Below are 25,623 nucleotides of genomic sequence, written 5' to 3'. Positions count from 1 at the left end.
ATTGCTGTAGTCTCTTTGCAGATGACCTTTGGTCAGCAACACTGACCAAGTGAGTTCTTGGTTTGGGGAGGGCAGAGGCAAAAGGTTTCAGCTTCTTTTTTCTGCCTCTCCTTCCTCCTGAGGTCTGCAGAGCCTGGGAGAGAGGCAGGGCTGAGTGAGTCGGTGGTGGGGAGGGGGACGGGGCATGGCTGCTGCTGTCTCTCCACACCTCACTGACAACGTTGACTCGCCTCGCTGGTTGGAAACTGCTTATCTACGGAGTTAATCAAATACAGATCGGCATTGCATTTCTTGGGCTGAACTGATTCTTCTCGGTCCTGTGTTTTGCAGATAGGGATCACAGATTTCATGTGCGCGTTTTCAGGGAAAGGCAAACCGACGTCTTGGCTGAATCCCAGGGAATGGGGTGGGTGGCAGAGTTTATATATGCGCTGGGGGTTGATTTGGCTCTAGCTGCTGTGTAAAGTTCATGTTGGCAGCTGAAAGATGCAGCGAGAAGCACTTTCAGAATTAGAGACAGTGAGGTAATGAGAAAGTGACATAGGAAAGGAAGTGGTGGTGGGGAGGGGAGGGCTCAAAACGCGCCTTGACATCATCTGATAGGTTTTCCAGCCTGTGCAGCAGCTATTTTTATGCTTTCAACTCACAGTATTTACAGCTCAATGACAGCCAACTTGCCAAAAGTGGGGGTGGTGGTATATCCCAGAGTGGGCTGAGGGACTGAAGAGCCGCTCAAAAGCTGCGGCAAAGGTCCAGGTTCCCAGGCATGCCTCCTGCTGTTGCCTTTTTTTTTTTTTTAATCTGCATGGTGGCTTACCTGTGGCTACCTGTCATGTGTAGGGGGTTTCTGAATGCCGACTGGCAGGACTAGCTGTCACCAGCTAGTTGAAAAGATAGGAGTATGTCATCTGAAGGCTCTTCCTGAGAACTGGAGAAGCAAGAATGTACAGTGCTCCCAGCCTGGTGTTTCTACCCCTTCCTGAAGGTCACTGTTAGTGGGAGGCAGGATCCTGGGAATATCCAAAGCAAACTCACATTACATAAATGTGATCCTTAGCGGAGAAAAAGTAAGCGACGCACACATCACTGTGAAGTCTGTATTTATTTTGAAGTATAAACCGAATAGAGTCAACAGACATGAAAGCTTTACAGTGATGTAGGTGCAGCGTTCTGTTATTTTTTCAGCATTTATCTGCGTGCTAGAAATATCAGAGACAGATCTTCAAATGTAGTGGGCTCATACTTCTTTCTGAGGGTTCATCTGGCTTAGACCTCGACTGAGATCTTTCTCATGTTGCCTGAGTGAGCGTATATTGCAGCTGCTTGCCGGTTTTCTGCAGTACGTTGTTTATATTTCGTCACTAAATTATGTGCATGCAAATCCTTGCAGGCATGGTGTTGTCGGAGAACATTATTACTGGGGGAAGAAAGACGGGGAACCCGCATTGAGCTGCAAGGAGGACTGGAGGTGAAAGGAGGAAATAAATGCACATTTAAAGTTGGTGGAAGGGGGTTTTAAGCACATTTTCTGCCTGCTCATTAAATTCAATTTAAAGAGTATATTAATTTCTTTGGATAAAACTAATGATGCAGTTTTGTGTTACAGCTGAACTGATCCAAAATCTAACCTATGTCAAGACTGGGGGGGGCTCTCCCTTCCCAGCTGTGTTCGCCAGCCACCAGCTGTGGACCTCATCCCACCTGTTGGTAATGATCTTTTGTAGATTGAATTAGCTCACTAAGATACCAGAAGAATGTCAGAAGTGGTATTAAGTGGTATGAAGGAGGCTAAGAGGGTGCCTGGCTGGGAGAAGGTGAACTGGGAGTGATCCTTTTGGCCGTAGCAAGCTTTAAGCTGTAGGACCTTGCAGTTCTGATGCCTGATTTGCACAGGCAAATTTTTCTGTGGTCCTGGAATTTAAAGGTCAGGTATCTACAGCAGGGTTAGAACTTAACCTGGAGATAGTTCACTCTTCCATATTTCTCTTCTGGCACGGAATGGGAATTTGAAAAAGCTGCTGCTTATGTGCTGCCTTGGCTTTTGAGGGTAGAAAAATAAAAGAAGAGAAAGTTAATGAATTCATTCAAATTCATTCAAAATAGTAAGTAATGATAACTGACATTTAAATACAGGTATTGCATTCTGTGCCCACCAGGGCTCAGAACTAGCAGCAGTATCTGTGCAAGCCATATGTGCACCTGATGTTTATTTCTGTGTGAGGGTCTAAATAGTAATGCAGCATCTTGAGGAAGAATACATTCCCACAGTCTCTATCTCATTTCACACTTGAAAGTCAAAGGATGTAAGGCTCACTAGATATCTCCTGGGCAGGTCATCAAAATTGGGCTCGATGTTTTCCAAAGCAGAAACCTGTGGCAAATACCTGGGTCCTGTTGGTAAAAAGGATCTTTCTGCCAACACCACTGCTGCCAGTTCCAGGGTAAAGGTTGTGGAAGACACTGAATGTGGGACATACATTGGTGTGGGTTGATCCTACTGTTCTGGAATGGTTTTCAGTTCCAACTGAAACTGTTGTTGGAAATCCTGCCTCTGCCATCAAACAGACCCGCCCATCTACCCTGCTGATTTCCAGAGTAACTCAAGGTTACTCATCAGCCCTTACTTCTTCTTACAGTGCATTAATATTTCTGTCCACGTGACCGTTGATCAGACTTTCAGATCTCTTACCAGTACATCAGGATCCAATATAACAAATTAAACTTTTGTTTAACTTTTTGATGCTCATGAACATCTGGCAGTAGCGTCAGTGTTTCATACAAGACAGGTTGCTCTTGGTCTTTACTCATCTATCAGGTTCCATATTTTGCAAGGAGGTACCCCACAGGTGCTTGCTCATCTGTTGAAGATATCCTCCAACCTGGGCCCCCCGGAGTTTATCTTCTTACAGCGTGGGGGACATTATCCAAGTGCTTTTTGGAGTGTTCTGCCCCATCTTTTTCTGGTTTGGGTAATTGCTCCTTTCAGAACACTGAATAACACTGTAGGACAAATTGGATGCTGTAGGACAAAATTTTAGAATATCTTGCTCAGCAAAGAAAAGATTTATCTGCCTACCATTAATCCAATCAGGTGTTTTTCTTTCCAAGCTGTTTTCTACATAGGAAGAAAGAAAGGTGTGTCTGCATCCGTATCTGCAGCTCTGCAATAACGCGTTGAGAGGATCAAATCTTCATCAAATTGGAGTTGTCAATCATAACAGCAGAGGATTGGTTATATCATCAGATTGTCAAATTGGCTATGTATTTCATGTATTATTAGCTACTTCAGTTCTGAAAGTTTTCTTCATCAGAACTCGGGCAATATCTTAGGGCTGTTTTGGCGATACCTGGGCATTGGTGAGTCATAGATGGACAGAGCAGCTCTGGGCTCATCTGTTTATGCAGTAATTTGACTTTATTGGCCAAAGTTCATTGTGAAACTGAACCTTTACCTGACTTCTACAAATCCTAAATTTAAGATGAGAGTTTGTGTTGAGCATACATTGGTAATTTAGGACTAGTGCGATTATGGAGCTTTGGATTATTACCAGAGGCATTTTTTTACCCGTAGGAGCTTGAGAGTTTGGATTCTTTCCCGACTGAAGGTTAAACCTTTCAAAATAAGAAGAGTGCTGTTGAAGGTACTCAGAAATGTCACTGATGCCATCTAGCATCATTATTTAGTAAACATGTAAAATTCTGTATATTAGTTTTTAGATTGTAACCTAAAAATATGTTAGATTGTTTTGTTCCCCTAGTGCAGCTTATGGCAGAGTTAAAGTCATGCTTTTTAAATCTGCTTGAACACCACCTTTCTTAAATACTAGCTTCGTTATTAGAGACTTTTTTTTTCCCTGTGGTGGTTATTCCAACCTTGCTTTATAAAATGACTTGGCTGCCCCAAACTATTTGGAGATGAGAAATTTTTATCTTGATTGGGGACGACGGGGGGGGACAGAGTATGAAACGGAGACTGTTCTTATAAAGTATTCACCTTTTTTATTTTTGCAATGTCCACATGGCTATCTTTGCTTCAGGCTTGTAGGATGACACCGATTACTATTCTTTTTTTTTTTTTTTTTTTTTCTGGAAAGATACCAGAATACTTTTTTTCAGGTATGCGTATTCATTGGACAGCTATATTTTTTTTTTCCTTTCTTTTTTTTTTTCCCCTCAGACTTCATTGCACCTTTTCTGATGCATGCTTAGCGAGATTAAAAACCGACAAAGCCACCAGCTGTACTGGTAAGAGCACTCCTGGCTGTTGCTCAGATGGAGCGTGCTATTCCCTGGCCACTTCCAGTACCACGCTAGGCAGTATGTATAGCCAAAGTTTGCCAGCCATACAGCATCTGTTCACGATGCACATTAAATAAGCTCCAGATAAGACGACTGCCTCCATACAAGCACAGATTCTGAAGTTTTGGCACTTGCAGTAGTGGGTTATTGATTGGGGGCTGCCGATTATCTTCAGGTAGGTGTTTGTACTAGGTTGGGAGAAGGGATTTAAGGGAAGAAGCAGCGAGCATGCATGCTTGTCCAGAAGTAGCCTGCCGTTACCTGTATGCGATCACAGAGCAAATGCATATGAGAACTCCGTTTCCCGGATTATCAGTTTAGCTTTCTCCACAACTAAAATTCTATTTCTAATAGTTTAAACGGGAAGGGAGAAAAGGCAGCGTGGCTTCTGCGCTCAGGGAGGTGGTGGTGGTGTTCTCCTCGCTGTGTGCCCGGCGTGCTTACAGTCGGGAGGTGCAGGGGGAGAGAGGGTAGTGCTCAATCACATGATATTGCCTGTCTGGCAGGTGTCTGTAGTGTGAGTAGAGAAACCAACTGTTCACTATTTTGGGTGAATGAGGTTGGCTGTTACTGCAAGTGGCCCCACGAAGAAGTCCACGCATCTGTTGATAAAGCACCGCTCTGCGTACTGGGATCTTGAATGCTTATAGCCGCTTGCTGAAACGGTGAAGTTTCTGTCTGAGCTTTGAGATAGTAGGAAGAAGAGTTTTACCAAGAGCCTTGCTGATTTTAATCTTTAGATGTTGGCTGTCAGGATTTCTCTGTGCCTCGAGTACCTCTCTGTTCCTGTGCAAGCACAGCCTTGGAATCTAGCAGTAAACTAAATTTTTTTTCCACTCTCCTGCTTGGTGCAGTGACGGAAACCTGGTAGAGAGGGATTGTGGCTGGGTCTCTTGTGAGGATTAAACACCCCTTCCACTAGCCTGGAACGCCTCCTGTGTTGCAGAATCTGCCTTCAGGTCCAGGGATTTCCTCTAATATGTTGGATAAAGCCAAGACACTCCAGCCTGCCTATGTCGGGATTGTGCCGCTTGCAGAGACTGTGTCAAAGCAAGGGAAGAGCTGTTCAAGCACGTATCAGGATTCATACCACAGCTTACGAGAAGGTTAGCAGGCTCCGCGTTCTTTGTTGTAGGCACTGTATAATTGGTTTGTGGGTTGGGTTTTTTCCTTTTTTTTTTTTTTTTTCTTTTTCCTCTCCCCCTTCCCCCTTGCATATTGAATCGGACTGCTTTTTCTTTTCTGGGCAGGAGTCCAGATTTTGGGTTTCCCACTGACTCCTGTGACCTCTTGTCCCTGAGGGCGCCCATAAGCATGTTACAGGACAAGGCTGGAGCTCTGTATGTAGTGACTTGCAGTGCCTGGACCTTGGGACGATTTCACTTGCTTTTGGAAGTTTTAATTTCAGAGTTTAACTTTCTTCCTCTCCTCTATGTCTTTAGGGCTCCTGTGAGCATTGTTTTAAGGCTCTTTTATTAAAGGTGTACTCTGCCTTGAAGGAGATAGAGTATTATGTTTTAAGTTTCAGTATGTTGCTGTTTGGAGAGTGTGGAAGGAGTAGGGTGTGTATATCTAAATGGGATTCTGTTTTAGATAATGGTATTCTCCTGCAAATATATGTGACTTTTTTATGGGGGTTTGACAATTCTGAAAGATTATGTAGACAGATAGAGGTCAAATTTCACGGAGTGATGTCTATGAGCAAAGATCTGGAGGGACTGAGAAAAGATTGAGAAGCTGAAAACACAGTGATCCATTCATAGTCTGCAACATAACAAATAGCAACAAAGAGGAACCAGGAAAAGATTTCAGGGAAGAATGGCAGAAGATAACAAAATGCCAATGGCAAACACAACCAGATTTATGTTTTATCAGAAATACTGGATCCTTCTACCTACAGGTGAGATTTTAATAGGAACTTGCAGAAGTGAATGAAGATCTTGAACACAGTGGCCTCAGAAGTAAGGTGATGACAGATTTTGAGAGTGAGTGATGTGATCTGAGAGGAGTGGAAAATGATTTTCAGCAACATTTTGGACAGAAGAGTAAAGTTAAAGGGTGGTAGGAGTTGAGGACAAAAAGCCAGAGAGAATAAGGCCATGTTTGTTGCAGAAAGATGGCCAGCGTGTGGAAGACGATTTTAGCAGTTGCATTTAGAGGATTTTTCTCTCATAGGCAGCTCTAGGCCTGCTGAGGCTGCCAAACAAAACTGTTCCGTTTCTACCCCTTATTGTCACTCCCCCCACCAAGCCTCTTTAACAGATATCAAGAGTTAGCTTGTTATTAGATTTTTAAAATACTACTATTTTTGTTGCTTGTTTTCATTGGAATACTCTTCGTTGAACAAATACGGAAAAGGAAAAGAAAACTGAACTCACCGTCCTCAAATTCAAGTTTGGGAGTCATAAATCCATTAGTATAGGCAGTATTCCCAGATTACTTTGTCTCCTCTGGAGGCAAAGAACTGCAGCACATCAATCTTTGGAGGAAAAAAACAAACCAAAATAAAAAAAGCCAGAACTTGCAGCTGTCTCATATTTGCAAGGCATTGATTTTCACAGAAGGTGAGCACTCTGCACTTGGATGTGCCAGGATACATCTTTCATCCAGTCACTAAACATCACAAGCTCTAGAGTAGCATAACATGTAGAAGGAGGAAGATGCAATTCTGTAGTACTTTAATCAATATAAAAATGTTTGTTGCTGTCTCAAGTTGAAGAGAATGAAGGTCATTGAATTCTTGTATAATTCTGATTATTGAAAAAGCTGTGTTGACTCTGCAGAGTCTAGCAATATCATCAGCCCACCCTGTGTCTAATTCATAATACTCTAATACCACATGTAATGAGGGAAGCTGCTTTCTACCAGCTACCAAGCAGGAAGGGTAGGGAAGAGAAATAGATGCTGCCAACTTCTTTCATGTCAGAAGAGAAAAGAACCACCCTTTAGCTTTGTCGCTGCTCCATTCAAGTCTCCTGCAGTCTTGGGATGCCTGCTGTGTTTATGCTGTACCATGCACTGTATTTTGCAGAGCCAAATCTTAGAGGCAGTGGAGAAGCAGAGGTACTCACGTGTAAACCCTTATGGGAGCTCTGGGAGTCCAGAAGGAGCGTTGAGCTGAAACTATAATGACTGTTGTACCTTCGTTTTGGTCCCCCTAAAAATGGAACGGCTGAGTTTTGTTACCGCCCAGGACAGAAGATGCATGCGTTTCTCTTCCGCGCTCTTTACCACACACAAGTGAATGGGTGCCAGTCTGCTTTCTCCTCTTATTAAAGCTAGGCAAATAAGGGGTGTCTGTGTTATGCTGACAATGCTCATACCTATTCCCTTAATGAATCTCATGAGAAACGGCTATCTGGAATAGACTTCATCTTGTTTCCTTGCCTCTGGAAAACATGTACCTCCTAGAACTGATTCATTTATTTTTTGGAATTGGGATTTGACATTGAAGTTTGGGAACTGCTGATCCTTTCCACACAGAAATGGGTTTGATGTGGGGAAGTCAAAGGACATACGCTTGTATTTTTCAAAGTATGTATTGGGGCAGTTATTTGTAAAATTCCTAGAATTTGGGAATCCATAAACATGTTTTCTATTCAAGAATGCCTTGGAATGATTTAGTTTTCAAATACCAGAGCCCAGTTTGCAGTTCTTAGGCCAGTTAACACATGAGTATGGTAGCCCCTCATGACAGATACGAAGAGAGAATTGCAGAAAGCTGCTCAAAACCCAGTTAGCATTCATGTGAGTCTTGCTTAGAATTAAGTACTTCAAAAGTAAATTCCAACTTTTCCACCTCTGTGCAACATCTTTCATTCGCTGCTCTTAAACTAAACACTTTTTTTGGCAAATCCTGTCTTCGCAAATGTTCAGTGTGACTCGGGGGCTGACAGTGAAACTCACCTGTCTTTTTCCAAGATTTGTGTCTCAGGGCCCAGACACACGAACAAGTTCTTGCGTGCCATCTGATCTGCGGTAACTGTGCGCACATTCTTGGTCCACAGCAAATGTGAGGTAATTTGAGTTAGCTTAGCCTTTGATTAAACTATTAATATCTGTTCAGTACTTTGAAGAGATCAGGAGTCATGCAAGTGCTTGTTAACGTATGGCTTTCTTCAGGAGTGATATAGACCTTATTGTTGTAACACCTCCGGGCACCTGAAGGTAAAGCTGGTTGGTGGCCGTGTCTCATCCGGTAGAGGACAGAAGAACCTGCACGTGTAGACTTGGAAACTCTCAACACCCAAGGAGATCCCCAGCAAGAGGGCAACCCCTGCATCTGAGGCATCTCACAGGAATGCAGGGTGACATTTTTCTGTAAAGGTTGATCTGCATCTTCCTAGTTCAGAGTGGCCCTGAAGATGCTGTGGGAGATGTCAAAGCGATGGCTTCATGCAAATGCATGGGTAAGGAACGTCAGAAACCAGTCACAAAATGCAACAGACACATCTCTGAATTATGGCCAGATACGTCCCACAATTCATACTTATTTATGCAACTAGTGCTCTGACACAGATAAATATAGGAAATGTGTTGAACGTATGGGGAGCTGATCTGCTGGGATTTCTTGTGGCAAATCCAGAGGCACACCAGACGTATGTGGTTGGACTCCCTGTAGCCTCGTGCTGCAACCACTCTTTGCAAATGTGTGGCATGGTGACTGTGACTATGCTTAAAAGGAAAGAGGTGCAGTGAAGGGAAGATAACGATACATGAATGTGAGGTGGCTCAAAGTTGGCAGTACGATGGCAATTTGTATTTCATTTTGCATAATTCCCAGTGTGCCTTGTTTGACTGTGAAGACTAGAGGTGTTTCAGGGTATTTGTTAACTTTATGAGTGGGAAGCTTAGGGAAAGGGTTAACACTGAATATCCAGGGTTTTTATAAGCCAGTCATTATCAGTGGAGGGAGAGTTGTAGCATTATCCCTGGAGTGGAATTCACGTATTTTTTCAGTCCTGCTGCCCTAATGTGTTTTTGGTTTTTTTGGATATGACATGTTTTCCCCTCTTGGAGTTTGCTGAACTATTCCTGTCAGTGTAATGATCCCCAGCTGTTGCTTTAGCCCTAGCTATTTTCATGCTGGGAATGGGAGAAGGAGGAGGAGAGGGACAGAGGCTAGCTTGTTTACCACACTGTTATCTACTTAATTTATCAAAAAATGGCTACTCTAATACTTTCTTTAGCACAAAGTAATTCTAAAAGGAAAGAGTTGCAGACTCTGACCTGCAAGAGCAAGGAGATGTAAGGACTCAACGCATGCAGAAAACAAAAAGAATAGAAACTGGGTGTGGTGTGATGAGTACAGCTGTCAATAGCATTTATGCAGACAATGCTTTGAACTAGTAATGATACCGAGTAAAACTTGCAGTAAGTACTTTCCTGCCCTATCAACTGAATTTTCTTTACAGTTGAACTGAGCTTCGTGTTCAATGGCAGTGGTGCTGGGGTATTGATAATCCCAGCGACTGGGAAGCATGTTAATAAAGCTTGAAAAAACTTGCATGGCTTTGGAATTATTCATGATTTGATAATTATCTATTGTTTATTTTTTTTTGAAGAAAATAGCTGTATTTGTACTTTTAAACAGCAAATGACTGATGCTTAGACTTCCCAGGAGCTGCTGAAAAGCAGATGCGTTTTCAAAAACAGAACTATGATACTTAAGCTCAGATTGCCTGTTTTGCATCCAGGAACAACTTCTGCAGTTAACGTGCTTGTTCAGAGTCCTTGCCAGACAGATGTCACTGTGACTCTCCTGCCCAAAGAAGATAAGGGTCAGTGACAGTTGCGGTTTCTGCTTGTGTCTTTGGATCCACATCAGCCTGCCTGTGTACATCTTATCTCGGTACTTTTATAATCTATAAAATCTGTCACTAGTCACCTCAGATTTTTCAGCATTCTGTCACACCTGCAAGTCATTGATCAACAACTTAACGAATATCTATACTAAAAATAAGTGCCTGCTTAGATCTTTCCTTTCGTGCCCCAACTCCCATCTATCCAGTCTTTTCTAAGCATTGAATTACTGATCTTGTCACCTGCTGCATCAATAAATTTCGATCCAAAATGTTAAAGCAGCGGATTTCTTGGCAAGAACCTTTGCAGCCTATGGTAGAAAATGGGATATGGCCCCTGACATAGCTTAGATTTATCAAACGAAAACATGCAGTGAGCCTGTGGGGCAAATTGCGTTCCTTTTTCTTGCAGGAAGCCTGTAAGGGGATGCATCATCTGCTGAATGGCCTAACACGGAGCAGAACTCATGGTTTTCTTTCTCTTACTTGGGCTAGTGGAAGTAGATAGAATGTTTTTCCCTGGCAATGTATAAAATTTACTGCACTGATACCTCTCCAAACTAAAAGCAGACCTGCGGTAGCTGAAGTACATTGCAATATGGTGATTACTAATAAGAACTATATATGATAATATATATAATAAAACTAAAATGTTTTTTGCTCATCAGTGTATTCAGGATTTTTCCTTGTGTGCAGTGAGATGTGTAGAAGAATTGTGCAGGTGACCTACTGTCAAAGTTTGTGTATGTAATATAGTAAGCATTCTTTGAAGAAAATAAAGATTTGAACTTCCAGTTTGCAGTTGTGCCATCTGAAGTTAGACTTAGCCTGATGAAGCTAACAAGAAATGTGAAAGGTCAGTAATAAGGAAGAGGATATATTGCTTTAGAATGTGGATTCTTTCTAAAATTGACAGTGAAAATTGGTGAAATCCAGGCTTCCTGGACAATCTCATTTTAATACAGCCCTTCAGAAGTAAGCAACTGTAAAGAAAATATTTTGTAAAAAAAAAAAAAAAAAGAAAAGCAGCTATTTGAAAGTTTTCCATAGAAGTGCCCATAATGGATTTTTCTGCATGGTAGGGACAGGGATCATCTGTTGCAGCCGTGCTTATAAAGACCTCATTCCATGGTCTCCATCCCCAGAGGCATGCGGCCATGGGCCTGTCACCATTCTGAGGGTATTTCCCATAACGCTTCTGCTGCACCCTACCAGCTGACACATTCGACATCTTTTTGGTCCCCTTCCTCACTGAAGCACTCGTCAGGGCGCAAACATTGTGCTGCCCAGCGGGATCTGAGTGATGCTCTCCGGGTGACAGAAGGAAGAGATCCGCTTTTGACTTCTGCTGTGTGGAGTTTCCCCAGCTTCATGCTGCTACCTGTTTCTCTACTATTAAATGCATGGAGACTATGGCTGTGGTTTTTTTGTAGGAATTGAACGCGGCAGTAGCTATGCTCTTTGGTCACTCACCTCTGCAAATTTGACAGCAGTGCTGGACGCCAGGGTGTACGAGCTCCCTTTGCATCGTTTGGTCAGTATTATCAGCAGCACGTAACCTGTCCCTTCAAACAGTTGTGCGTTTTCTTTCTGGTTTTGGTGAATGCTCTTTCTGATGCTCTTTGGATGCTCATTTTCTTCACTTGCACTTTCCTAAGCTTTCATGCCTCTTTCTGTATTATACCTGTGTGTGAAAGTCCTAAGCCTGCTTGCAGCTCCCACCCTTTTCCATGCTCCGATGTCAAATTCTCCCTTTTCAGAAGCAGAAGACAACACTTTAGAAGTAGATGCTAAACTAGGTAGTACCTTTGTGCCTCACTGAGAGACTGTTTTACTGCTGCTAATAATAGCTGTCACATTGACTGCAGGCGGTTTAGAACAAGGATTGTATCTTCAGGACTGACATGTGACCGTGAATCTAACTACGGCGGTTGCAAACGCTGTCACCACGTAGCTATCTCCTCTGCCTCTTTGCTGGAGGGAGCACCAGAAAGACAACGTGTCTGCCCTTCGCTTGCTTTTGTTCGGTGGGTTAGCGAAAGCCCACCTCTCTTAGCACTTGGAGAGAATCTTCCGCTGTGCGTAACGAGTGTGGGAGTACCTGTGCTGCTGGCCATGGACGCCGTGCCCTTCGGTACAGGACTGAGGCACCAGTAACGTTTTAAACATCTGCAGAATTTGTCCACCGGTCTGAAGTCAGTGGTCACGCAGGCCATTCTGGACTGCTGGTTTTTTTTAGTTTGCTGATTGACCTGTTACACTGAATTATATTATTTAGGTATTTATAGCTATGATAGGACTTAAGAACCACATTAATCCTCATAGCTGGATTTGTTTTTAATGCTGTGGATCCTCCCTCGTGGAAAAACCCAAGAAAGTCCATCCTGGAGATCTGTAGTCCAGAGTTTTCAAAGAAAAGAAATATCCAAAGAGAAAGGAAGTAAAAAGTAGTAGATAGATGTTGTATGATCACAGTTTAAAGAGTTTGAGGGAATTTAGTGTGTGTTTTATGTGTAATGCAAATTCTGGGGATCAGCTTCCATGCTGTGCTGCTGTGAAGGGACTGATTTCTGATGTAGAGGGATATGATGGCCATAGCTGAATCTTGTAATGTTTTTACAAGTAGAAACAGAATGGTAATGGAATTTGTACTTCAACTGTAAAGAAGCTGTCGGACTGTTCTCTACTTGGAGAGATCTCTGTTTGAACTGAAGATGCCATGATTGTGGCATGTGTTCTTTGCAGGCTTTGAGAAAACGGTAAAGATCTTTCTCACTACCATGAATTAAAGAAATGTGGTAATTCCTTGTAGCATCCACCTGAAATTCTTGCTAAGAGAGGATGCTGGGGCTTGGACAAAAGCTCGTGGCAGGGATTCTAACCAGATAGGGGATGCTCTGAGTCTTTATTTTGCATGTAATACGCATGTTGCGCAAACCCACTTTTGTTCCATGTCCCGTGAAATAACTGTCAGCACAATCAACCAGCTAAAGCTGGGAGATGCTCAAGGTAGCTAATTTAAAATTTAAAATTAAAAGGGCCAGCTTTCTGAGTTCCCTATATAACCGTTTTATTACTTCTTCTAAAGAACTGCTGGGTTTGTGTTTAAATTTGCATACTTCTAAGTCCTTTTTTTCTACCACTTGTGGAAAAACACATTTGCTCTCATTTGCATTTGGTTTCAGTAAGCTAAACATTGCTAGGTGGTTAAGAATCAGAAATGGTCTTGGAAATACAGAATTATTCTACGTTTAAGTGGAAAACCCAAACAGCTCATATGTCGAGGTGTCCCAGCTGTTGCCGCAAAAGTCCTGCGGTATCTTGACCATGAGATGGTTTCTGTGAAAAGGGAGCTTTTAACGTCCATCTGTAGAGGGTGCCCTGTGGCAGAAGGAAGGCGGAATCGTTGGGCCAACACCTCAGTCTCTACGACACGACACGTCTGAGGAAGTTTTTGGCCTTTATCTGAGAGGCAGGTAGTAAGTTAGTACGCTGGAGCGCCGTGCTGTAGCAGAAATTGCAGTACGGGAGGTGAGCTATGAAGGAAAAATATTGGACCATGTCTCTCTCTCACTGCTGAGAGAGGCACGGAAGGATTTCCTCATCAATTTTACTATTATAAACACGTCTACGCAATCATGTGTTTCCTGGATGTATCTTGGCACTGTCTCAAGACTTGATTTTTTTTCTGCTTAATAGAAACACACAAAACCGTATTATCCTTTGAACCCAGAGTTCTAAATAAAATGAAAAATTGTTCAGATATATCTCCAGACAAGTTTTTTCTTTTTTCTTCTGTATAATTTTTCAGAAAAGATATAAACAACTCTCATGTCTTATCTTTAAGGAAAATAAAAACGTTGGAGCTTGCTCTTCTTATAGGCAGAGATACCTCTATCTTTACCAAAAAAAAAAAAAAGAAAAGGGTTCAAACTTGTTTTTCCCTTGTGTAGCTTGCCTTTTGTACTGTCACGTTAGCAGACAGCTGTAGATCTGATTGTCAGGATATATCTACGCGTTCCTTCTTTTTCCTCCATTTGTCCCCATCTGCCTCGTCACATTAAATTATGTGGGAGAATTTCTTTCTAGGGTCTTCTTTGCAAGGTGGTTAAGGGCAATGGTAGTTCCTCCTTCTTCACTGTTTCATGGAAGCATATCAATCAGTATAGGCTATGAGTCAAGTTTACGCGGGGAGTTGGGGAATTCTCTCCGTTTTTCCCCCCTCAAGGCTTCTCTTCCAGCTATAGATAGTAACAATGGATATATAGATGGCATCAACAAGAACCGATTACAGATAATATTTACTGTCTTACGATAGTGGTGTGTCAATTTTAGGTAGACCTTTCCACCTAGGTATTTTGTTACAGGTCATCTTGTTGAATCATGCATGGTAGCCAGATTCCATAGATATGGATATGTGCCTAGTTATTCACATGCTTAGTTTTCATCTAACCAGTATTACTGGGATGAAATGATTTTATAAGAACCTGTACCCTGAACAGAAAGCAAACCAGCTTTTCCTGTTGAAAAGCTTGTTGCGCGTTTTTACGTGTTGCATATATTACTAAACGTACCAGGCTACATGTATTTCAGTTTAATTTCTGAAAGTCCTATTCTGTTTTAAGAAGAATGTAAAGGCAAATGCTATAAAATGCACAGCAACTGCTAGTCTTTATTTTAAATAAACCTAAAAAGAACCCTAAAAAGTTCAGCATAACTTTTGTAGTAACAATCAAGTTTGCATATATTTAGAGTCATATACATGAGTAGCACCTGCAAAATAAACACATTCAATTGTATGCAGTATTGAGGACCGCGATTGTAAACTTCTAAGACTATGGACTGGGTCTTCCTTTTGTCTCTGCACATTTTACCACCCCAGAACGCCAATGCTGACTTGAAGCTTTGAGAACCACTGACAGGAGGAACTATTTGGTCCTGTCTGGAAGTTACATCGTATTTTATTGTGGTACTTGGACCATGCTACCGCTTTTGTAATGCTACATCTTAACAAAACTAAAATTGCTGTAAACGGTGGCTTTATCTTCTAAATACAGGCTTTAATTGATATTACTTTGATTTCCACGTTGTATCAAATTTGATATGAAGCCTCAAAAATGACCTGCTGAGGTAGCTTGTTGTTCTGTGCTCGCAGCGTGAGCCAGCCACATAATATGTGAGGATGGAAATAGATCCTTTTGCTTTTGATTGTGTATTTGCTTCTGATTCCATATTCTTTGGGGATCAGTTTCTTCTGTAGGTTGAGATCTTTGATTCTGCTAAATTAACCATATCAAAGAATCCGTATTTGTCTTGGTTCCACTAAGACAGCTGTGTAATGGCTCATAACATGGACTCATTAAAAGGTAATACATGCAAGTATTTAATCATCCTTTGAAAATGTTTTTTAAAATTATTCCTGTTCCATATTGCTCTTCGAACAGCATCCTCCCAACAAAAAGGGGCTGTTGCCCTGTACCTGTTTTTTTTGTTTCCAGTAGCCAGAACTAGTCTTCTGGAACACGATCGTATAGACAATGCATCTAATCTATCAGCAAGCGTGTGCAGGCTGCATGTCACGTCAGTGATCTTATATGACCCAAGAACACTAGTCTTCTGGAACACGATCGTATAGACCATGCATCTAATCTATCAGCAAACGTGTGCAGGCTGCATGTCACGTCAATGATTTTATATGACCCAAGAATATTTTGAGCTGTAGAAGCTTTGAAGAGTGTGATTTTATCAAGAAACAAGCCCTTCTTGGCCTGAGGGTGAGAGTCAGTTTTCACTGTTCCTCCTCTTTTTGTGTTCTTAAATGACCAGTCGCTCCTTTTTCTGTCTTTTTTCAGCTGCTTTTAAAAGCTGCTGGGCATTTGAGAACCTGAAGGCTTTTGGAAGTCCTGGATGGAAAAAAAAACCCTAGTGTTATGTGACCCACATTACATCCTTGGATTATTTCTAGAACATCTGCTATGAAATATTTTGAAAGTTGTTGCTTTGGAGGTGAAGGATCTGTTCTGTTTTTTAAGAATCTCTTGACAGAAGTTTTAGGTCTACATCAGGACAAATTGTACTCCTGTTCTAACCTGTCCAAATTTTTAATTCTCTGAAAAACTTACTAAGAGGATAAGAAAGAAAAGGTGGTCGTGAAAAAAAATTGCAGTCCTCTGTACCAGATCTGTCCTTGGTGCAGCTGTATGGCTTTCTTGGTTAAACCTCGTGTTTGGCTTTGTGCCTACGGTCGTCTCTGGTGGACAAGCACAGCTGGGGAAGGAGTTTATCAGTGTTCCCCAAACTGATACGAGGCACCTGCCTCTCTAAGCGTGTTGGGCAGAACGTGCTGATATCTGCAGTGCTGCTAAGAAATCTACTTCCATCATACGTGTGACCTGCGATAGGGAACTGCTCCTGATCCTGGGTTCGTTCCCTGTTCAAGGTCTGCTTCACAGACCTCCTCTTTGGGTGAAGGGAGAGTGATCCCGATCCTGCTTCTCACAAAGAGAAGACCACAGCATGAATATAAATAAGTGGCTTTTGCCTCTAGCGTGAAAGGTTCTTGTAACAGTTTAAGAGACCAAACCAAATTCTCTTTCTCTTCTTTACCCTCCCAAACTCCATTTTCTCTGTAGTATGGTTGCTAAGGAAGAGATGAGGAAACTGCCTGCATTTTAATAGCAGCCGTTGTTGCTGCAGTAGAGAAAAGAGGTAGTAGAATGTGAGATAGTCTCAAATAGTAAAGAAATAAACTTCTGCTTAACTGTCCCTTTGCCCAGGCTTGCTCCAAGCTATTCTTTAAAATGCATTGAGATGAACAGAACCATATGGCTGCTGTTCCCACCAACAGGGGATGCTTGCAAATTGTGAGGATCCACAGTGTATCGGCTGCTTCTCCTTCACCCCACAGAGGGACATGAATTTTTGGCATCCCCTTCCCAGGGTGGCAAACTGTCATATAATCCCTGCAGTTTGGGTGTCATTTACAGTCTGCTTCACTTAAATGCTTCTCTGTTAACTGCGCAGTCTGCTTAAATGCAAAGCCAGCATGTATTCCCCATCAGCAGTTGGTGGATTAAAATGCTGTTAGGCTCAGAAAATTGCCTTTAAAAAAGGCCCGAAAAGTTTCCTTTTCTTTGTTGGTAACCCCCATCCTAGCACGTTCTGTGTGACGGGGGGGGGTGTCGTCGACAGCGCCAGAACAACGCAGCCCTGGGGAAAAAAAAAGTCGTCCGCCTCAGCAACTGGAGTTATTTTCAAAATTAATTTTGACCATTGTTTACTCACTTATTGATCACAAACTATCATAGCTGAATTTTTCTTATAGCTTCTTGGGGACCCTACAAAAAAAGCTGGCAATGCTAACCACCCTTTGGTGCTTCCATACAGAAAGGTGTTGCAACTGGAGCTTACCAGGTGCTGCTCTGGCTGGTGTATGAACCAGGATCTAATCTGGCTTCCCATCGAAGCATGAAAGGGCTAATGCGAGTCAACATTTATTTTCGAAGCAGGCACAGCTAAAAAATGCTCAGAGACCATTTTTGATGTGAAGGAAAGGTTTTCTCACCGCATCTCCAAGGGACTGAATTCAGTCATAAATGTAAGTTATAACCTCTGCTGAAAACCACGGCTGATGTGCTGCATGTTCCAAAGCTGAATTTTGACATTGCTTACTGGTCAAATGTGACTATTTAGTCAGAAACTAGGAAAAAAATTCTCTTCTCGATGTGATTAGAAGGACTGCTGCTGGGTAAGTGGAGAGGTGGCTTCACCCTTCAAAGCAGTAGTTACATGGCACGGTGATATTTGAGTTAGAGGCCCCAGTTCTGCACAAAACAGCTGTGATGATTTTGTTCAGCAAATATCCCACGTCGTCAAAGTCATCTTTTATGGTTGTATATTATAATTAAGTTAGTTGGATATAGGCTGTTGGTTTAATCTAATGGTGTTATACACATTGTACTGAAAAATTGAAAAAATATGTGTGGGCTGCAAATGGTGGCCTAGTGCCACGTTTCCTCAGGCTGTGGTCTGTGACCCTCACAAAGTAAACCCACTCAGACCTACTCAAGTGCTAGGGCAGTGAAAATCCTCCTAAAAAATCTTCATCGCTACTGACAGGTAGAGGGCTTGGTGTACTCCCTGGCAGGTTTCCATCCCAGCTCATGCTGTATTAATGCTTTCTTGTGAGTTAAGGGGATGCTGTAGCACAGGGCTTTCAAATGAGGGGTGTGCAGAGGTGCTGAACAGCGTACAAATAAATGACCGTGAACCCTTATGAGCATTAAAGTGCATAGTTTGCTTTTTACTGCTTTTACTTACGCTTGCACTTTCCTCAGCTTAGATAATGAAGTTAGGCTAATTTCGCTTGTTCTTCGGTAGTTTCTCTTTCTAATCACGTGGCTTATTGATTGGGTTGCAAGGATGAATTTTTCTATCAAGCAGACTGTTTTCACTGAATTTACAAAATCGCTGAATCACGTCTGTGAGTGTAGAGCCTGTCTCGTTAATATGCGGTGTATATCTTGCACTCTCCCTTTTACACAGGTATCCCAGCCCAAATTCCAGGGAGTTCTGCCTCTATGGGGTTTTGTTTGGCTATAGCAGCCTTCCTCCCTTCCTGTTCTGCGCTACTGCTCGCGCCGTCTCCGTTGTCATCCACCATATGGCTGTGCCTAATCATTACCTTGGTTGGGCAACCTTGAGTATCGCTTGGGATTCCTTAGAAGAAAAGATTTGGGAGAAATGTGAACACCGACTCCCTTTGGCAGAGAGTCTGTATTCAACCTAACACGCTGCAGTTCAGAGCTGTGTGCTTCTCTTCAAAAAACACAAAATGCAGAATATTTTTTAAAATTTGTTGTCATAAACCTGTCCTGGTATGTGACATAGCCTCTAAGATGAGATTTTTATTTATTTTTTTTTTTGGTCTTGAGATGCAGAGGCTGCAGTCTAGTTTCTGTAGTAGTTCTAGTCACACTATTCAACACGAAGTGTGGCTGAGAAATCGGAGAGCTTTCGGATCTGGATGTGTAAGGGCAGGCACGCTGTTGCACGTTTAGATGCCGAGCTGCAAAAAACACCTTAGCTCGTTGTAAATATTTGTTCTTGCTACTGCTTACTACTAGTGCACCCCTGTACTACGATTAGACTTGTGCGTGGCCTGAAAGCATCCATATGGGTGCAACCTCTGTGTATTAAGCATATACTGCTCTGAGCTGCCACCAGCCATGAGCAAGGCAGAAGTAAGCTCTGGTCGTGGAATATGCCTGTGGGTTCCTTATTAAGGCAACTTTATGGTAAGACAAACAAAAAGTAATCATGACTTGCTGTATTTCGCTAACAGTCTGACTCTGTAGATAGTAGCTGTATCGCGATGTTATTTGTCTCTTAGTACCCACCCCCAATTCTTGTCTACCCCTCTTAAACTGCTGGCAGCAGTCCTCTATACCAGCTCCCAGATTTCTCTGGAATGTTTTACTAATTCTTGGAACGGTTCATTAGAAATATAAACACCTTGTTCAAACTTTAACTATAATTCAGAATTTTTCATGCTTGTGAAATAAATAAATTACGCCCAATTTTGTGTGGGCAAATCAGACAAGCATGCAAAGCTCACAAAATGTTGCACTGACTGTGACACAAGTTGAATGAAAGCGGTGAGTAGAAGGGTACCTGTATGGAACTTAACGTATAGCCTGCAGATATATACTCTCCTTTATATGACCTGATTTATTCCTGGTTTGAAAATTGATTTAAAGGTTAAGTACAGGGCTAAAGAAAACAGAAGATTGTTGGTTTGTGATTGAAGGACTTACACTCCAGTCTGTCTTTGAGTAACTTTGATTTTCTCTGGTCATTCTAGACCTTTGGCTGAGCTCCATGTCCAGCAGCCTTGGATTGGCTCTTGGGACATCTGTTAATCTATATATAGGATTCACACACTTGCACACGTAAACAGGTGATCTCCTAAATATATGAAATGGCATTGGGAACTCCAAGTACTTATTTAAGCCAAAATGAATTCAGGAGTGAACTGAAGTAGTCCTTTTTGCCCTCCTCCCTGCCACAAAAATAAGCTGTATTGGAGAAGTGCATTATGTGCCGATTATAATTTGAGCTTAATACGTATGTATATACATTCATAAATCCCAGGATTTACTTGGTGCTTATTAAAAGTATCCTGAAAATGACCTTTTTCCTGTTCTCCAGTTTAGTCCTCTTGACAGTTGCTAGTTTCTTGCTGTGAAGGGACATAGTGTTTAAAAATAAAAGGTGCATATAATGGGTAGAGAAAAAGGGTAGAAGATGGTAACTGATACAGGAATAAGATATATTTAGAAAATTCATATGGGAAGCTGAAGTCAGGAAGGGAATTTTAAGTCATTTGATGAAGTCTCTAGCTATCTGGCTGAGACTGATTTCTAATAAATCTGGAAATAGCAGGGAGACTTCAGAAGAGCAAAAGACCAGTAACATTTTGCATCGCTACTGGAAAAGGGTGAGTGAGTAAGGAGTGGCTAATCTGGTATCGGTTCCAGGAAAAAAAACATGGAAAATTTGATAAAGAATTTAGATGGTGTAAGAATAGCAGTATAATCACACTATTCAGCTTTTCAGTTTCTGAAAACAGGTCTGCTCAAATGCCATTTTGTTGTTCGGATGTGTGAAATTTGGTTGCTAGGGGTTTTGTCGGGGTGTTATAATGTCTTTAACTTAGTAGTGTGGTATATTTTGGTTTTAAAAAGTATCTTTGAATTTAATGAAGTACTGCTTAAGTGGATTAAGAACCGAGTATAATCAAAGAAGAAAAACGTTTCTGGTTGGGATCAGCCTGGTGCAGTCTGGAAACAAATGCAAGATGGTAACGGTGCGGATGGAACAAAGAATAGTGGAGGTATAAATGATGACATTAAAAAAAATGGTTTAGGTCATTTAGACAAACTGAGACAGTTGGGCAAAAAATAAAGGTGAGGGCAGAGTTATGCATTAAGGAGCAAAAATTGCCAGCTGCACCTGTGTGGGGGAGTTTTTTTGCTGAAAATCCCTGACTCTGGGAGGTGAAAGGTAAATTGTAGATGTAGCTGGAAATGGCAGAGAAGGTAGATGGTCCAGCAAGTAAATAGCAAAGTGGCAAAAAGGGCTAGCGTATGCTGCTAGATGTGTAAATGGGAAGGTGTGAGTAATAATGAGATTATCTGCGCTTAAAGCTGGGGAGATGGCCCTGATGCTATAGGTCTGTGCCTTGTCTGTATGCATTTAGTGAGATGTGCTAATTTAGGGTATGGAAATGAGTCTCTGAAATGGCTCACTTGTGGAAATAATGCCGTACAGTGAGAGATTTAATGTGCCGTTACCTAGTAGGGCTGAAATCACTTACTGCTGGAAGGATGAAGTCTCACTCCCACCTTACGTTAGTGTTAGCAAATACCTGGCAATGCAGTCGTCCTCTTGGGCTCACTAATGAGACAGAAAACTTTTCCCTCTTTTCATTGTGCTGCGGTCTCTGTCGTGTCGGTGAGTCCAGCCACCGGTCGGGAACATGAGAGGTGATGCGGGGAGATTTGACTCTGTTGCAGCAAGCTATTCGATCAAGTGCTCGTGTAGATGTGTCATCACCTGATTTGGGGTTTGATCGCCTCAAAACGAACCCAGCAAATGAAAAGCCCTGTGAACAGGCCAGCCGCGAGACTGTATTAGCCCTCACACTAACACAGAAATAGGAGTGCGATCGCATGCCGGGTGGGAGGAAGAGTCTGGGTCTACGGCTTCTGTTAGCAGTTTCACGGCCAAACGAAGGGCCTGTTCCTTCCCCTCTGCGTTCCCTCCTCCTCCTTCTGGCTCTTGGCTGATCCCCCCCAGAATTAGCGTGGTGCTGCGTACACCCTCCCTTCCTCTCTCCCTTCCCCATACTGAGGGAAGTCGTTTCCAGCCCAGGATACATATATTAAGAAACCCTAGTTTGGCTTAAGATTTTTTGGTAACTTGGTTGCACGCTGTGTGCACAGAAGTACCTCCACAGGTACGAAATATATTCTCGCTGTCGTAAACCTTTCAAAGAAAGGCGCATCAAGAACCAATGGAAGTGGAAACTAGACAAATCTAAGTGAAAACGTAAGTGTGCATTTAAGTGAGGGTGATTAACCGCTGTGCAAGCAACCAAGGAAGAGATGGATCTCTTGTTAACTTCATGCGAAGACCAGAACCTTTACTGGAAGGTGTGTCTTAGTCGAATGCAAACTGCAAATAGGAGATTGAAAGAAACAGGTAAAATGTGATGACGTGTGTAAGCAGGCGAAATGGCATCTTCTCCTTAAACTTTTTGATCCCTACTTTAGGGAGTGTACGGTACGAATTTGGATATAATGTGTGAAATGAATGTATGGGACAAAGTACTTGAGCAAGGAAGTGTAAGGGTTTTCCTGAGATTGCATCGTTTTGCTCTCTGGTGGTTCCACTACATTTGCGAGGACTTCTCTTGTGTGGACTGTACAGCAGAGAGAAGCTTGACAGAGAAATTGAAATGAAAACAGAGAAGATGCCATGCCATTCATTTGATAATATTTTATGTTGAGTATACTTAGGAGCTTGGGCTTGACTGCAAAAGGATTCAGTATCTATTGATGCTCACTCAGGGGTTGTCCTAAATTGAGATGTATGTGTGTGTGTGTGTGTGTGCGCACACGTGCACGTGATTTTTTTCTTCAGTTTTGAAAGGTCCGTTTCATATGGAAGCTGTCTTTGACTGTAAGAACAGTCTCCAGAATGTTGCTTTGATGGTATAGTTTAAAGGGAAACTGCTGTTATAATCTAAATGTTGAAATAATGACTATTCCAGAGATTTACATTACAAAAAAGAATAGATAATTGCATTTCATACAGGTCACCTGTTAGGCTAAAATAAATAGGAAAAATTCTAGTGATAAGGGATTCCTTTTGCTGTGGAACAAGGACACTTCTAGATATATCCATGACATTTCACTTTTGTGAGGTGTTTCTGAAGGTGGATTTCTGCGTTGAGGAAGGAGACCAGCCTCGTAATTTAGAGTAACGACCAATAATTTTGTCATATCCATTTAATCCGCACATGGTCATTAGAGTTTTCAGGAGTCATTAGCAGCTGGGCTGGCACTCTATGTTTATTGGAGGACTGTCAGCCCGTGTTTCTCTTTGTTTTTTAATATTAATGGTTTGGAAAGAAGTTGGTGCTCTAGAAAAATGGAGAAACGGGCCCGGCTTTGCGGATTTTTATCACCCTGCCAAGACCCTGCGCAACTTCCTCTCCCTGTTGCCCGCAGCAGAATACGGAAACCTGACGGCCGAGGGGCACTTCTGCAATTGCAGTGGGACCGGGGAGCAGGGTGCGAGGGGGGCCTCTTTGTTCTGCTGCTCGCTAGCGCCTTGGCATCCGAAGAAGAGAACAAGATGCCTTTCAAAATGTCCCTTCGGTTGTTTCTTGCACTGATGGGTTTCCTTCTCTTCCCTCTCTCTGCTGTCGTGCAGTGCTGCAGTTGAAGCTCCAGCAGCGACGCACACGGGAGGAGCTGGTGAGCCAAGGGATCATGCCGCGTAAGTATCACTTAAACTCTTTGTCTTGATGTTTTTATGCATGTTTTTGAGCGGAGAACGGTTTCACAGAGGATTCGAAAGATCGGGTTCTCTGTTTCTGCCTGAGAAACATCCGATGTGAGCCCCACCCTGTCCCTCCCAACGTGGTCCTTTCTGAAGTGTTGGTACGCTAGGTACGGGGCCACCTCTGGTACTGAGGAAGGGAGTAATGGCTCCAAGTGTAACTGTCCTCCAAAACAATGTTTGTATTTGATCACAGTGCACACAAGAGTCTTCTGGAGAACATACTATGGTAGAAGTGCCTTATGTACTTGGTGCATGCTGGTAATCGCTCTTTTAACAGGCTTCCTGCCCCTGCAGTTTCTGTTCTTGTTTGTCAGCTTCCCGGACCTGTGAGGCAGTTGTAACTTTGTATGTACGTATTCCATAAACCGACTGAAAACCTCACAAATAGTGTTGTCATCCTTTTGTACCTCCAAACGAGATGACTTATAGATAACAACTTGAAGCAAGACCAAAGAGCAAATGTTTTATTTTTGAGGTCCTCTCGGTTTCACTTAACAGCTTTAGTAAAAGGCGATGGGTCAGGTATATGTTTTCTTCTTTCAAAAACTTGCTCCCTTCTCCATTTCACAAGCCTCACTTGAAGACAGTGTAGTAATGAGGAGTTTCTCATTCCTTCTATTTCTGGGGTACGCACTGTAATGTGACACAGGGATGTGCCTTAGACTTTGCTAAAGGCATAAGGTTAGGCTGTCGGCGCTCTCTCTGAATGAAGAGAACCTGTCAGCAGCACTCTGTCAGCTGGAGTGGCTTGCTGGAAGGCAGTGACATGCTCAAGATGTTTCTGGGACCCCTGCTTAAAATTCTATTACCAAATCAAAAAAGAAAGATTCTCCTGCCTGTCTTCTTATTTTTACCTGAGGAACTCACCTACGTGCTTCTACAAGGATACATTTACTTGCTTTTGGATGAAGGACTAGTGTCCCAGTGACTGTGCCCTTTTACTAACACTTCCCAGAAGAAAATGTTCCTGACTTCTTTGTGGTCTCCTGCTTTAGGTGGATATGTATGCAAATACTGTATTAACTTATGTTCAGTACTGGCTTTCTTCAAAGTGTGGCTGGCCAAACTTGTGATTCCTGAGAGGGGTCTGTTTTATGGGCTCTTTGAAAATGGGGCCCTTGCAAGTAATTCAAGTAAGGCACCCAGAGTGATTAGTCATTCTTAAATTTGCTTAAAATATAGCCTAAATAACTAGTCTTTGCAGACTTGTGCCCTCATTTATGTCTCTTACATGTGAGTTTTATGACGGACCAAGGAAGAATGCTCAATGAAATATCATTGTGAAAATATTGGTGACACATGAAAAGGTCCTTTCTGCAATGGAGAAAAACCACTTTAGCAGATCTGTTCTAAACATGATTTGCAATTAGGTCCCTCCAAGTCATGGTATCATTTACCCATACCTGCCAACTGGAAATAACCACACATGGGGAAATGTTTAAAACATTATTTGCCTGGGCCATTTTTAATGAGAAGATCAGATGTGAGATAAATTGTGATGCTTAAAGCAAAAGTCCGGTTTTTAACCTGAAAAGTACAGAGGATGACTAGAGGCCGTGTTCCTCCTGAAGGTGTCTCAGAGCCATGACGGCTTTGCTTCTACTTTTAGCAATTCAGAATTGACATTTTTACTTACTACTGGGAATGTGCAAGTATCCTGTGTTCTTTCATCTCTCTGCCCTGTACCCCCTGTCTGTGAAAACATTTAGGTACTTAATCTTGTTCCTCTGTTGTCTACTGCTCAACGTGGCTATACTGAGCCCCATGTATCCCTCTTGAGTTCGTTAGCCAGGAATGAAGCCCCACACAGCCCTTTATGGTGATTTAACAAAAATACAAAAGTGGGGATCCAGGGGATGGTTTGGTGCTGAATTAAATGAGCTGGAGCGCT

General features: G+C 42.3%; 1 protein-coding gene across 1 annotated transcript in view; it reads left to right on the top strand.

Moving 5' to 3' along the window:
* Positions 1 to 5,278: 5,278 nt before the first annotated feature.
* MKL1 (megakaryoblastic leukemia (translocation) 1) overlaps positions 5,279 to 25,623 on the top strand; it is a gene marked incomplete at its 3' end in the record, with an annotated part of 45,559 nt that continues 25,214 nt past the window's right edge. The window contains 2 exon segments of the mRNA XM_009701130.1: positions 5,279 to 5,405; positions 23,601 to 23,666. Coding sequence (XP_009699432.1) covers positions 5,279 to 5,405; positions 23,601 to 23,666 — 193 coding nt within the window.

The sequence above is a fragment of the Cariama cristata genome, unplaced genomic scaffold (genome assembly GCF_000690535.1).
Source record: "Cariama cristata isolate BGI_N322 unplaced genomic scaffold, ASM69053v1 scaffold7685, whole genome shotgun sequence".
Taxonomy (NCBI): Eukaryota; Metazoa; Chordata; class Aves; order Cariamiformes; family Cariamidae; genus Cariama; species Cariama cristata.
The sequence above is the reverse complement of the archived record's forward strand: the minus strand, read 5'-3'. Positions and strand labels throughout refer to the sequence as shown.